Source organism: Ochotona princeps, chromosome 1 (genome assembly GCF_030435755.1).
Source record: "Ochotona princeps isolate mOchPri1 chromosome 1, mOchPri1.hap1, whole genome shotgun sequence".
Taxonomy (NCBI): domain Eukaryota; kingdom Metazoa; phylum Chordata; class Mammalia; order Lagomorpha; family Ochotonidae; genus Ochotona; species Ochotona princeps.
The window spans coordinates 103,425,381-103,441,364 of record NC_080832.1 but is presented as its reverse complement, the minus strand read 5'-3'; the positions used below and the strand labels follow the sequence as shown (position 1 = coordinate 103,441,364).

The window sequence follows — 15,984 nt, the reverse complement described above, 5'->3', positions numbered from 1 at the left end:
CACTTATAAAAGCTTTAACAATGAATAAAATATTTCAAGATAATTATATTAATCGTTTAAACAATTTATGTGACCAGCAGTTACTCAGACCAAACAAGCCCCCAACTTTTGGATTACTCCACAAGGCCAGAGCTGGCCACACCAAGGACTTGAGCCTGAACCAGTAAACGGAAACACAAATGGGCCTCCTAAGACAGTGGTAGAAACCCGACTACTTGAGCCATCACTGCGGGCTTCCAAGGTCTGCATCAGGGGAACCTGGACTGAGAAGCTAGAGCCAGGAATCAACTCCAATCACTTCAACATGAGAGGCATGTGTCTTAAACATTAGGATAAATGCATGCTCCCTTCGGAATAAATTTAACCAAGAACATGGAAGCCATGCATTGTACTCTAAAAGCTACAAAACACTGATAAAAGAAATTGAAGACATGGGAAAAGGCACAATAATGCCACAAAATACGCCAACTTGTGGGATACACACATCTCCTACTGTAGTGCCTAGTTCCGGTGCTGGCTACTTGGTTTCCCACTGAGTATTCTAACAATGTGACCACAAGGCATCAGATGATGGCTCCAGCAGTTGCTGCCAGTTACATGAGACCAGGATGCATTTCCCAGCTCCTAGCTTCAGCCTGGCCCAGTTCCAGGTACTACAGGCATTTGGGGAATGAACTAGCGGATGGAAGATCTCTGTGTCATTCTGCCTTACAAATAAATAAGTAATCCTAAAAACAAAAACAAAAGGAGGCAGGCACTCTGACACAGCAGGTTAGGCCACCACTGGGGATGTCTGTATCACAAATTGTAGACTCCGAAGAAGTTTCTCATTTCTTCTGCCGGGCCCAGACCTGACTGCTGCAGTTATTTGAGGAGTAAATCAGCATATGAAAAATCTCTCTCCATTTCCTCCCACTTCCCTTCTTCATCTCCCCCTCTCTAACTCTCCCCAGCTCTCTTTTATCCTCCATCTCTTTCTTTATCCCTCTCTTTTTCCCTCTTTTCCAATCCCTCTCACTTTATCCTCTTCTCTCCCCTCTTCTCTGTCTTTCCATCTCCCACCTTCTTTCTTTCACCCTCCCCCTTTTCTTCCTCTCTCTTCTCTCTCTTCCTCTGTTCCCCTCTCCCTCTCTTATTCAGGTAACAGAATAACATGAAATATGTTTAAACTTATTCTCTGAGGACAATATTACACAAATACTAAAACCAGATGAAGATATTCATTTTAGGGAAGCAAAGCTACATCTTTAAAAATACATTAGCAAAATAATCTACAAAATGGATAATACATCACAGCCAAGTGAAAATTACAGTTATCTGAAGAGTGAACCACAGGATGGAAGATCTCTCTGTGTGTGTGTGTATATGTGTGTGTCCCTCCTTAACTCTTTCAAATAAATAAAGATTTAAATAGTAATAACGAGAATCAAGATGGCAGCATACGGTAAGTACATGTTTAAACGGACGGAAAAACATTTAATCAGGATGAAGCAGAGAGGACATAGTTCAGGAAATAGGAAAGCACAGAACTACAGCAGAGGGGTACCTGGAGACTGACAGACACAGGAAAGCAGCAAAAACAATGGTGTGGTGTGGCAGTGACTAATACTCCAGCAGCATTCAGCTAATGGGTGATCTGAAATCCATGAGCAGCCGGAACTCCACCAACAACCAGGTGAGAAGGAACTTTCACTGGAAGCTTGGGATGTGAACCCAGACAAAGAACTGTCCGTCCTGCTGATCCGTTTGATTTGACCAGGAGCAGAGACAGAGCAGAGGACCCCAGATGGGCAGTGTGAGAACGGGGTGGATTTCATAGCCCAGTCAGCCCCCTAGAGCTGAATTGGGCGCCATTTTGCCTAAGGAGGAAAGGGCAAGGGAGAGGACTGAGCATGCGCTGAGCTGGGAGTGAGCTCCATTCTGACTTAGTGAACTGCAGCAATGTGGCATTCTACAGGTTTCACCAAAGACAGGTATGGGTAGCCCTCAGAACTGAGGGCCAACAGATCAAGATTTCTAGTAGTGGTAGTCAGGCGCCATTTGGCACACTGTGGCAATAGGTTTGGGACTGCAGGGGACCAGAGTGAGCTGCGCATGTGCTGATCTCGCGAGAACTTGCTGAGGTCCGAGATTGCACTGGTCCTGCAGGAAAATAATACCGACTGTGACATCATACAGCTCAAAATAGGTTCATGTGTCACCCAGACCTAACGTCCAACAGGTTCTGACAAGATCAGCACCACCAGCTACCTAACTATATAGGACACCTGGTGTCTCTCTATTCCTGGGACCTGCTCCAACCGGAAGTGGGAGGAAGGTTGCAGAGACAACAGTGCAGCCTCAGCACGGTATCACAGGAGGTGGAGAGTGGTGAGCCAGGAGCTGGGGCTGTGGAGACCACGGTGGAAATCTGACATAAGAACCCAGACCTGGAACTTGCTGGAGGTTGTGGCACAAGTGGGTGCAAGCAAAAAGTTGTGTACCAACCACAATAAGTAAAATCGCATTGTAGACCTGTGGGTTACGCAGATTAGAAACCTGCCCCAAGGAGAAGACTCTGCTAACCAGAAGTACAATGCTCAAGAGCAAAAGAAGAGACAAAGGCACAATGAATATTGCTGAAAACTCTCCTGCAAGGGAGCAAAACCCTATGCCAACCTCAGAGTTAACTGAGGAAGACATCGAGAAAATGGGGGACACAGAATCCATACGACTCATTTTAAAGCTTCTGATCAACAAAGAGAAGCTCATGCAAGAGTTCAAAGAATTTAAGGAAGCAATAAAGCAAATCAAGGCTGATATATTCAGAAATTAAGAACACAGTAGAGCAAATTAAGAGTACAGTGGAGAGTCTCCAAAATAGAATGAAGTAAGCAGAAGAAAGAATCTCAGAATTGGAAGATATTTCCTGTCACCAGGGGGAAGCAAACAAAACGCTGGAAGCAGAGCTGAATCAGGCCAAAAAAAGTATTCAAGAATTGAAAGACACTATTAAGAGGCCAAATATAAGAGTTATGGGAGTCCCAGAAGGTGCAGAAAGAGAAGCTGGGTCTAAAAATATATTTAATAAAATAATAAGGGAAAATTTCCCTAATCTAGAGGAAGAATTGGGAAACAATATCCAGGAGGGGCACAGAACTCCCAATAGTGTTGACCAAAAGCGATCTTCACCACAACACATGATCATCAAGCTCTCTTCAATCAAACATAAGGAAAAGATCCTTAAATGTGCACGTGAAAAAAATCAAATGACATATAAAGGAAAGCCAATTAAACTCACAAGAGACCTCTCACAGGAAACTCTACAGGCAAGAAGAGAATGGAGTGACATATTCCAGATTCTAAAAGAAAAAAATTGTTGGCCCAGGATAACATATCCAGCAAAAATTTCCTTTGTCTGTGAAAATGAAATTTAAAATTCTTCCACAGTAAAGAAAAGTTAAAAGAATTTGCCTCTTCCAAACCTGCCCTACAAATGATACTTCAAGATGTTCTCTTGGCAGAGAGGAGGAATAGCACCTACCAAAACCAAGGGCAAAAATGAAGAACATCCCAGTAAAATGACAACAGAAGACTAAACCAATGAACAACCCATTGCTAAAATGACAGGACCAAAATAACACCCATATATATTGACCCTGAATGTAAATGGCTTAAGCTTAATCAAACATCAAAGATTAGTAGACTGGATTAAAACACAAAACCCATCTATTTATTGTCTAGAAGAGATACGCTTCACCAACAAAAATCAGCGGAAACTATATTGCATGGGTTTTGTTGTTTTCTGTTGGTTTCATCTCTTCAAAGCACTTTCTTCTGATCAAATCGTTCAGTGACTCATAGATCAAACAGTAGCATCATTTTCTTCAATAAGCTTCTTGATCTTCATTTCTTCAGCTACACGTTAGTCATTTAATAACATGTTATGTAACTTTTTGGTGTTAATTTTTTTTTCTCCCTGATGTTTTTTTATTTTGTGGCTTTTCATTTAAGGGGATGTATAGTAGCTGTATAATGGAGACTGTCATATCTAGTAACATGTCATTTAACTTCATGGCATTGTAAATTTCTATTTTTCTTTCTATTGTTGATTTTGTTTTATGACTTTTCGTTTCAGGGGATGTACAGTAGCTGTGAAATGGAGACTAACATCCAGGGTGAGCATACAATGTAGTATGCATTTCTACTTCCAGGCAAAGATGGACTTAGAATGAAATGTCATTTGTCATTGTCATTATATCTTGACAATAGGATTCTGGACTCTCTGTCATTGTCCATGGCCGCAATGATGGACATATGACTGTGTATGAAGAACTATATGTTAGTTACGATACAGAGGAACTAGGTGGGGAGGAGGGAATTGGGGAGGGGTTAAGGGAAATGCCAGGAGTCTATAGAACTGTATCATAAAATGATAATAATAATAATAAAATGTAAAAAAAAATTTTAAAGGAAAATGCAAAGTTAAAAAAAATAGTAATAACAACTTGTGCAAGGCCTCTAAACAAGACTATCTGAATGCCAATCACAGACTACAGGTGAATTTGGAGTTTAAGAAAAATCAGCGGTTGGGGGAATCCCAGAGCCTATGAAACTGTGTCATAAAATGAAATTTTTTTTTAAAGATTTATTTATTTTTATTACAAAGTCAGATATACAGAGAGGAGGAGAGACAGAGAGGAAGATCTTCCATCCGATGTTTCACTCCCCAAGTGTCCGCCATGGCCGGTACTGTGCAGATCCAAAGCCGGGAACCAGGAACCTCTTCCGGGTCTCCCACACGGGTGCAGGATCCCAAAGCAGTGGGCCGTCCTCGACTGCTTTCCCAGGCCACAAGCAGGGAGCTGGATGGGAAGTGGAGCTGCCGGGATTAGAACCAGCGCCCATATGGGATCCTGGGGCATTCAAGGTGAGGACTTTAGGCGATAGGCCATGCCACCAGGCCCCATAAAATGAAATTTTTAAAAAATGTAATAATTACACAATCAAGATGAATTTGTAAAAAAAAAATTTTTTTTAGAAATATAAAGATTTTTTTTATTGGAAAGTCAGATATAGAGCAGCAGAGAGACAGAATAAGATCTTCCGTCCAATGATTCACTCCCCAAGTGAGCCATAACGGCCAGTGCTGTGCTGATCCAAAGCCGGGAGCCAGGAACTTTTTCCACGTCTCCCACAGGGGTACAGGGTCCCAAGGCTTTGGGCCGTCCTCGACTGCTTTCCCAGGCCACAAGCAGGGAGCTGGATGGGAAGTGGAGCTGCCAGGATTAGAACAGCAACCCATATGGGATCCCGGCGCGTTCAAGGCGAGGACTTAAGCTGCTAGGACAGGGTGCCAGGCCCACACTTAATTTATTTTTAAAAATAAGAGACACTTAACGTCATTGAATTCAGTGGATTGTTTTTAGCACCACAGATCATTTTTCAGATAACAATTTAAATAGTTTTTCCTGAAATCTTTGTCTCTGCTCTCTATAAACCTGCCTTTCCAATAAAATTAAATAAATATTTTTAAAAAAATAATAATAACATTGAGCCAGTACATTGGCTCAACTGGCTAACCTTCCACCTCCAAGCGCCAGCATCCCATAATGGGCAAGTTCATGTTTTGAAAGCTCCATTTACTTCCAGTTCCCTCTCTGTGGCCTGGGAAAGGAGATGAGAATGGTCCAAAGCTTTGGGATCCTGTCAACTTGTAGAAGACATGGAAGAGGCTCCTGGCTCCTGGCTTCAGAACAGCTCAGCTCCAGCTGTTGTGGCCATTTGGGTAGTGAACCAGTGGATGGAAACTCCATCTTTCTGTCTCTCCTTCTCTCTGTAAAACCGTGTTTCCAATAAAAAGAACTAAATTTTAAAATCAAAAAAGAAAAAGGAGTTTTTCTACATTCAGGTTGTTGGCATACTAGGTAAGACACTGCTTCAGATGCCTGCATCCTAAAATCGAATGCCTGAGTTTAAGTCCTGGCTCCATTGCTGATTCTAGTTTCCTGATAATGCACTCACTGGGAGGCAGTATGTAGGAGACAGGTTTATGCCAACCATGTGGGAGGCTCAGGCTGAATATCTGGCTCTGGGTTTCCACTCGGCACTGGTTCTATGGACATTGCACTGCCTTTCAAATAAAAAATGAAAATAAATACATACAGTTAAACAGCTACTTGAAAAATATCAACAGTTTAGGAAAAATTCCATTATGAAGACTAAAATGTCACCATGATTATACATCATTCTTATTTGTCCTATAAGAAGATATCCACTGAGCCACAAAGTTCTGTATATAAAGGTCAAAAGCGCATAGAAGGGCCCAGAGGCGTGGCCTAGCGGCTAAAGTCCTCGCCTTGAAAGCCCCGGGATCCCATATGGGCGCCGGTTCTAGTCCCGGCAGCTCCACTTCCCATCCAGTTCCCTGCTTGTGGCCTGGGAAAGCAGTCGAGGACGGCCCAAAGCCTTGGGACCCTGCACCCGCGTGGGAGACCTGGAAGAGGTTCCTGGTTCCCAGCATCAGATCGGCATAGCACTGGCCGTTGTGGCTCACTTGGGGAGTGAAACATCGGATGGAAGATCTTCCTCTCTGTCTCTCCTCCTCTGTGTATATCCGGCTTTCCAATAATAATAAATCTTTAAAAAAAAAAGCGCATAGAAAATGCATTATGTAAAACTATAAATAGACCTGGAATTTTTTTTTAGTACCACCATAAAATTGATCTTCAGAAACATTTTAAAGGACTTTGATAAAGCATGGTAGGCAGAATGGCCGACTACTGTTGCACCCCTGGTTTCATTTTATTTCGTTTTTTTAAGAAAGACTCACAGAGAGAGAGAGAGACAGAAAGGGAAATTTCTCTTACGCACTAGTTTTATTTCCTAAGTGGTAGCATTGCTTGTGGCTGTGTCAGGACAGTCAGAACCCCAGGAACCCCAGCACTTGGGCCAGCACAATACATTCTCAGGTGCAACAGTAGGAAGCTGGATTAAAAGTGGAGCAGATGGGCACACAGCACTGGCCTAGCAGCTTAGGTCCCCAAAATGTACACACCAGGATCCCATGTGGGCAAGATTCCGGCAGTTCTGCTTCCCATCCAGTACCCTGTTTGTGGCCTGGGAAAGCAGTCGAGGACAGCCCAAAGCCTTGGGACCCTGCACTGACGTGGGAGACCTGGAGTAAGTTCCTGGCTCCTGGCTTCGGATCGGCACAGCTTCAGCCCTTGCAGCAGCTTGGGGAGTGAATCATCAGACCGAAGATTTTCCTCTCTGTCTCTCTTCCTCTCTGTATATCTGAGTTTCCAATTAAAATAAAATAAATCTTTAAAAAATTAGAGCAGCCAATACTTAACAGAGCTCATACAGAATGTAGGTGTTGCAGGTGGCAGCTTAACTTGCTGTGCCACAATGCCAACTCAAAGCTGTTCCCTGTCCAGCAGTGATGGACTTGGTGTACGGAGCCTGACAAAGAATACACGTGGACTAGTGACTGATGATCAATAGCAGATCAGACTTTTAAAAGAGATTGTTATGTAAGAATCAGGGAGGGGGTTTGAGGAATTTACATTTCAACAGCAAAAGGTAGTGACCTAATACACTTTCTGTTCCTCTAGCAGGTTCCTTTCCTCAGTCTGCTAATTCCTGTTCCCTTGCCTTGGGAAAGGAGCACCTCTCTTTGACCTATTATCCAAACCTGCAGACTAGAGAGTTTCTTATCTATTCATTTCCACATTAACTGTTCCTGAGACCCTCCATGTGGCACTGCAAATAGCTTTGACTCTACACTGGCAAAGAGTCACAATGTCCTTCCACACACAGCTGTCTAGTTTTGTAAGTAAATATTACTGAGATAAAATCACATCCACTCATTAACTTTTTGTCTACGTTCAGATTTCAATAACAAAGTTGAGCAGTTGACAGTAATCTCATGGCTCACAAAATAAAAAAATATTTACTTATCTGGTCCTTTACAAAAAAAGTGTGTCTAACCCTGGCATCATTTAATATGATGCAAATTCTAAATTAATATTTTGCATAAATTGATATAGACTTCTGCTCATTAAAATTCTTATTGAGAAAGTTCAATTAGTTTAATGGTATTTATTTAATATGAATGAAGTCTTAAATAATTATTTGAGGGTAGAATTCCCATTTCTCAGCTCACTCCCCAAATGTACATCAGAGCTAGGACTGGGGGCAGGCCAAGTATAATAGGCCAGAACTCAATCAAGGTCTTACACATGGGTAGAGGAATCAAACCACTTCAGTTATTACTACTTCCTCCCAGAATGCACATTAGTATTAAGCTGGAATCAGGAACTGCAGCCAGGTATTAAATCCAGGACTCTAACATGAAACATGAGAATAACAAATAATGTCTTAATAACTATGCAAATCCTATGCCAATCTCGAGTGAACGTGTAAAGACATCATATACATATATGTGCGAGTGTGTGTACATTCATGTATATTACATACATATTTTACAAACATCCAGTTAAGAATAAACAAATGACATACCAGTAATACGAGCTTGGTTTTATCCTCAAAAAGCTTGCTAGTCATGAGTAACTAAAGTACAAACTTGAAATTTTAAGTTAAAATTTTTGAAAATATTTTGCCATACATAAATTTGCAAAAATTAGTCATATTATGTGTGAACAAAGTTTAAATACAAAGAATAAAAACATAAGCCAAAATCTGAAATTGCTATGAATAACATAATGTATTCACTCACTTTTTTTCATTTAGCTAAACATACAAAAGAATTTTCCCAACTATTTGATTTCTATATTCATTAAACACAAAAAGTTTCACCTGTCAGAACTTACTACTTAGGCTGAAAATAATAAAATCAGGACTTGGTATTCATATTTTTTTTTACTTAGATTCCCCAATTAATAATCCTGTGGCACACTTTTCTTATGTACCTAGTTGCTTATGTTACTAACTTCATAACAATTCCTCATGTACTTCCCCAAATACTTTCCTAAAGTATTCTATTCATATATGATATGGTCTTAGTTCTTTTCATAAACTTATTTCCTAAAAAACATGGAACATAATTCCCTCAGTACCTTTCTGTCATAATCATTCAGCAGTGGAAGGATACTGCAATAATGATGGGAAAATTAAGTTCCCATTTGTCTTTCTAGAGTTTAATGAAGCTAACTAGAATGAAACTGTAATCTTATCTTACATGGTAAAAGTCTACATAAACATAGGAACATTCAGCAAATTAAAGTTTTTATTTTCTTCCATGAATCAATAGATTCATTTTTAACAGTTAAAATTAGTGACTTCAAGACCATGAAAAATTATCCAAAAGTATCAATTGATGAAGAGGAATATTTTATACAAGTCCAAGTGTCTCTACTAGCAACTGAAGCAGTCTACAAACTAAAAACAAAATCCTACAGTTAACTTTACAGCTCATTAAGTTGAATTAATGTTCTAATCATCCTACAAAAAGACTGGATAACTTGCATATCATGCCTATGTATTAAGAAACGAACTTCTTCAATCATCTGCTTAAGTTCTTTCAAGGTTCCACAAAGTATGAAATTATATTTTAAATAATGCTTTATTAAATAACTATCATAAAATATATATTTGAATAAAAACTACAAAATTTATGTTACTGTTAACGTAATTAAATCATCTCAATATCTTTAATCTTTCAAACTGGAGCCTTTTTTCACTGCTAAATTGGGAAATTGAGATTTGTAATGGGAATGTCAAATTCATAAAAACCAAACAAAAAATAGTGCTAGTGCTTCATTTTCAATATATTTTCAATATTTTTAATCATGCTTGAAGTCATTTTATTTTCCAGCAAAAATTACAAAGGCTTAATAAACAGAGACCTAAATCTGCAACTGCCCTTGAGTGAAGCAAATGAAAAAATTCTATATGCAGCAATGAAACTGGCAAGCAAATAAAAGACTGTCAAAATATGTATTCCTAAAAATAAGCCTACAATAACTATTTTAAAGGCTGTGTGTGGTCTCACCCATATATTTTGGCAAGATGCACTTTCTCCAACCACAGTGAGATCCATCCAAGAGCAGTGGCACTGCAGAGCCTCTGTGTCACCTGTCAAAGTTGGGGGTTGCTGCTCCAAAGACCACCAAGACTTCACGGAGAGAAGCCACAGCACTACAGCTGTTACTGATAAGAAGGTTAGGAAAAATACTTCAAACAATGAAATAAATCATCTTTAAAAGAGTTATAGACAACGACATTCGCACGTGAGTGATGAAATAATTGTTGCATCATTTCTGAAACAGTGATGATGTATATACTGAAAGCCTTGGTGCGTGTCTTAAATAACAGTATCTCACAATCTTTTCTTATCAATAATATTTCTATTTATTTATATTTATCAATTCAAAAACTGCATCTCTTTATTTAAACCTTAAACACCTGGCTTTGCAAAACCTCAAAATTCATCTGAAATATTGATACCAAAGCTGTCACACGTGCGTAAATCTGACAGCTAAGAAAATAATTAAGATGTATAAACAGAAACCGTTAACTTATTAAAACTTAACTTTCAAGAAAATCAATTGCCATCTTTTCAACTCCTTTTCATTATAAAAGGCGCTCACATTTTTGCTGTAAATTATAGTAAGACATACAGACTGATCAGATGAGCTATGGTTGGATTAATGTAAATAAATAAACATCAAGAAAAACAATTACTTGGAAAATAGTATGTCTCAATGGAAAAGTTCCACACTTCAGCTCAGAAATAAAAGACAATTTAAAATAAACTGTAAAGTTTGGATAATTATAATATCTGAAAATTAAACTGACTTTTTTCCTTTTAGATGACAATATCTTCTAACACTACTTAATACTGTGAAAAATCAAATGAGAAAGAGAGGGTGTCCTTTATACTTTCTTTAAGAAAAGTATACTAGATATCTAGAAGGTTCACAATATAAGAGTTTCACCCACACCCAAGTCTCACAGCACAAAAGGCAAAAAAACAGCAAACTCTAAAGGACTATGATGCTCCACAGTTTCATTTACTACATACACTAAATACAAAGATTCTAAAAAGATTAGCTCTACTTTTTCCTAGACATATTAACAAGCATAGTTGGGATATTATTTTTCTTTGGTTTTGTCAGTAGCATGTTTGATATAAATTGTATTAAGTGGCAGTGTATGTAACATTGCATTGTGGGTAGCAGTTTCCTGCTTTACTCCAGCCACATCCTCAGCTGTCATATGAGCATGTTTCCCATATTTTCTGCAAGTTCTCGCCTTTTTTTATTCCTACAAAACTCAGCAGTACAAGATGAATAATTCTAATAATTAAAAGAAAAAAGATTTATACAGTTACATTAAGCAAGTATGGATCACTTCATACTTCAAAGAATAATCAAAAATAAATAAAGTCACATTCATAAAACGTTGTCATATGAAACATGTGTTAAAGAAAATTAACACAAAGGAAGAATTCAAGGAACTTTGAATTAAAGGAACTGTAAGAAGGGAAATCTGTAATCAGATGCCAAGACTAACAAATGAGGTACAATATATCATGATCTAACAATCTGCAATGAATGTTAAGAGCTTCAAATCTACTAGGTCTTCATGGAGAGGATGAATGTCAATATCCACTACCACCACCTTAAAAATTTACTTTGAGATTGTATAGAAACATCAAAACAGGGAAAGAAAAATCAAAAAAGCCCAAGGAAAAGACAGGAAAGAGGGAAGAAGAAAAAAGGAAGAGACTGAAACTGATTTAGTATTTTCTCCTTTAGTATACAATTTCCATAGAATCTGATCCGACAGCTACTAAAACTATCCAAATGGAGCATTCAAACAAGGAAATGGTGCCACTTTGGGTTTTAACATGATCTAATTAAAACAAACTATGCAGGAAAGAAATGTTCTCATCACAGAAACCAACACAAAATAATACCCTGCACATGCACACAAACTGACATATATGCACACAGTTGTGTACAAAGATAATCCCATTAAAATAAGGGAAAAATAATTTAATATATGCAACTATATACATTCTAATTTTTAAAATTTAAGTTGGCAAAATACAGTCCAATTGGTATTATGTAAACAAAAAGCTTTTCAAAAACTTATATATCAAATGGAAAAATAATAAAATTAGCCAAAAGCTTAGAAAAATAATCACATAACAAGCTGAAACAATAAATTAAGAAAATGCCTTGCTAAAACCTCACTGAATACTATAACACAAATTAGGAATTTCACAGTTTATAAGATTCTTACCCCAACTAAAGGGAAAAAAAATAGCAGCAAACAAAAGTCTGAAACAACCTTTTAAAAATGCAAAGAATAAAACATTGATAAAGCAAAACTATTAAAAATGCAATCTGAGAAAATAAAAATTTGAAATACAACAATGAAGACTGCCATTTCAAACACTGTTAAGCTATTATCTTCTGATTGTGTTGATATCTTTAAAGGCTTGACAAATGTTATTAACTATATAATGATGAGGAAGTAAGACACTTTTTTATTTTTTTCAAATTGATTTGATTCAAAGCTACATTTTCTTTACATAGCATTTAAAGACAAAATGATGCAGTGATGTTAAACTTGTTTCTAAAACACAGTAAATATTAAAATAGCCCTAAAAAGTATAAAGTTTTAAGGCTCTTCCAAAAGCAAAATAACAACCAGGAAACTCTGTGGTGTCCATTTCTGAATATAAGCAGGGTATAAATCTATAATCAAGAGCATTCTTTGCAGTGGCTTTTCAGAAATCAGTCTCTTCATCACATGCAGTAAGTCATTTCTAATGAAACACTCTGCCAGTTATCTAATGCATACCAGTTATCACTGCTGTTTTCAGCAGTTTACCACAAAGTTATACTTGTTCCAAAGAAGATTTATTTTCAATTTAGAGAGAAAAAAATGTGTAGATAATGGGTATACAAATATTAAGGCACATGATTTTACTATTTTTCTCCTGCCACAATTTCACGGGTCTCACACAGGACAGAGAAGATATATTCAATGGTATGTACTAAACTCAAACACAAAAGAGTGATGATCTTGACCCAAAGATTACATGCAGGAAAGCTACCTGCAAAAAGAGAACAAGCAGTTAAAAGACGATCTGATGTAAAAAAATTATTCAAATTCCTATGAAGTAAATTTGGAGAGCCGAAATACATATAATTGTTAAAATCTGAAGGAAGTAATATTCAGCAAAAAGTTTGGATTTTAAGATGTGTCAGAGAACTCTGAGGCAGAAACCATAAATGTGTCCTAAAAGAAGAAAACCATTTGCAGCTACCTAAACTTTTTCAACCGCCTGGTTCTGCTATCACACATGCATATGGAACTATGTTTGGAAATCCCACAAATTAGATGAGCAAAACTCTCCTTGTATTTACTTTGGATAATAATGAGAGAGATATGGATCATACAAGCATACTTTTATTTGTGAAAGAGAAAAATCTCTTCGATTGAAGAACTGCCTGTTACATGAAAATTTTTACTTTTCACTGTAAAACTTGCTTGCATACACAATACGTCGTGATAAACACATACTTAAAGCACCAATGTGTATTTTTTGACCACTACAATTTAAGTCTGAAAAAGTTCTGGATATTTGAATAATAAAAGATTAAAATCATAATCATGCCATTTCAAAGCATTCTGGAAAGATCAGTCTTTTTAGAGCAATCTATAAACATGTTTCTAAAGTTATCTTTAATATAAACCAAAAGCAGATAATGAACCGTACTAGGAAGAACACACACAAGGATATTTTAGATCTAACATCCTCCCAAAGTGTTTCCCCAACCCTTCCACCAATGTATACCCCAAAAAATCTTTTGTAATTCACTGTCTCCACCCACCATCCCAGTCATTTACTTCATGCCACTCCTAGTGACTACCACACCAGAAAGAAGCCTAACATGCAAATTCAGAGCGGCGTGGATAAATGGCAAAAAATGCCTAGAAAATTGGCCTGTTCGCCTTTATAATTTTTGTTGAAAAATACCTCATCGTTCCCAACTGATGAAAACAGGAAGCTCTATTCATAAATACAAAATTCACTGTCTATGATATATAATCATCCTAATAGGAAAATGAGTTCTATACATACATGTCCAAAGGGGTAAAAAAGGAGATAGTTTCCCAAAGATGTTTTCAATTTTCTTCTGAATCAGAATTAGCAAATCGAGACGACTAACATACTCTGTCTGTGTGCATTATTCCTTACTACACACAGCATTTTGCAATTTATTTCAAAGCTTCCATTATAAACACAAAAACAGGGTTTCTGTTAACCCACTCCACTCTGAATTTAGAAAACCTACACTAAACCATCTAAGTTATAATAAGATTTGATAACAATAATAACAATAACCTTCTAATGTCCGGGCTACTCACTGAGAAATTATTTTTAAAAAGAACATTTCCTTGAATAACAAAACTATACTCATAAGGAAAATTGTTACAATTCTTATCACTCATTTAAGACCATCAAACTAACCCAGAGATAAAGATATATACCTAATATAAAAGATATCAATTACATTTCAACTGTGTTCTAAGAGTCCATAGCTAATACTGATAACAAGCTTGACAAACATGATTTAAAATCTGTAAAGGAATCCCCAGACTAGCACTTTTATGACAACCAATTACAGTCAAGTCCAGCAAGCAGTTTGCAACCAGACCTTAAGAAAGGTAAACTTTTTTACAATGAGTTACAGATTCACAAGTTTAAGAAGACAAGAAAAAGGAAAACAGAAGGAATCCAGCCACCAAGTAAATACGAAGCAGACCCCAGAATGTGATACAATCCAAAGATGTAAATTATTGTAAATCATCACTGTTGTTCAGAATTTCACACAGCCTCTTGAGCCAATTTTGTTCACTTTGCCACAGACACAATAATGAACTAGAAGGGGGAGGGGGGGAAAGTGGGGAGGGTGGCAGAAAGGAAAGCCCTTAACTGCAGAGTTCTGTTCTACAAATGCTTAACCTGGAGTTTGGGCTCCTACAGCATTTGTATTCTATCCAAATCCTCATGAGTCACAAAAATTAAAAAGCTATATCCTTCTGGATGCCAGGAAAGGCCTTACCACAAGCCTTTTGTCAGAGAGAGAGAGAAAGAGAGAGAGCAAGCAAGAGCAAGGGGGAAAAGCCACAGTGGTAGGCAGTCCCACTTTACTTTGAGTACTGTGAGGTCACAAACCACATGATTCTCTCTCTCCAGTAATAGTGCTTGCAAAAAAAAGGAGTTTTAAAGCTTTTGCTTTTTTGGATTGTGTGAATGCTTCATTCGCCTCACAAACAACCACAGAACCACAAGTGCGGTGCAAACTTTCTCCAGGAGGACAGCAAGTCTCTGGTTTTTAAATGGTTAATCTTCGCAGGTCACTACCAGCCACCGAGACCAACAGAGTCAGTGAGTGCTCTCTAACCACAGTCTATGCAGTAATAGTAGGTCCTTCAAATATTTGCTCATTCTCTTTTTGTTTTGTTTCCTTGCTTTTCACATGTTACCAGCTACATAATTTCTTGACAGAAAAAATAAATATAAAGTCTATGTACTCCAGACATACTGTAAAACTAAAACAAAGTTTGGGTATGGTTTGTATTTTCAGTTTAAGGCTGCAAGCAGTATTTACAAGAGAGGGCACAAGTTCTATCTGAAAAAAAAGGAGGGACTATGGCATCAAACAGCCTCTTCAGCACAGTGACACCATGTCAGCAAAACTTCTTTTGGGGTAAGTGTTATATTTTAAAATCCTTTAAGATATAAACCTATTGAGCATAAAAATTTTTTCTTAAGCTGCTAGCTTTTCCAAATAACAGTATGTTGAATATCATAACAATGATATTTTCTTGCATTAAAAGTGAAATTGCTGTTCATATTTGCATTTGGCATGTGTAACAACTAATTCTCAGAATAATGACTTAAAATAGACAAACTTAAGTTATTCTGCTTTAATCAACATGTTTTCTAGAGTTGCA

At 37.5% G+C, this 15,984-nt stretch overlaps 2 protein-coding genes across 6 annotated transcripts in view; one reads left to right on the top strand and one right to left on the bottom strand.

Annotated features, from left to right (window-relative positions):
- Window positions 1–15,984, bottom strand: part of SUPT3H (SPT3 homolog, SAGA and STAGA complex component) — a 385,298-nt gene that overhangs the window by 324,204 nt on the left and 45,110 nt on the right. The window lies entirely within an intron of this gene.
- The window catches only part of RUNX2 (RUNX family transcription factor 2), a 316,951-nt gene continuing 316,242 nt past the window's right edge, over window positions 15,276–15,984 (top strand). For all 5 annotated transcript variants that reach the window (XM_058662327.1, XM_058662319.1, XM_058662333.1 and 2 more), the window contains exons 1-2: window positions 15,276–15,415; window positions 15,615–15,737. In XM_058662327.1, coding sequence (XP_058518310.1) covers window positions 15,680–15,737 — 58 coding nt within the window. In that variant the 5' untranslated portion in view covers window positions 15,276–15,415; window positions 15,615–15,679. The remainder of the gene's footprint in view (window positions 15,416–15,614; window positions 15,738–15,984) is intronic.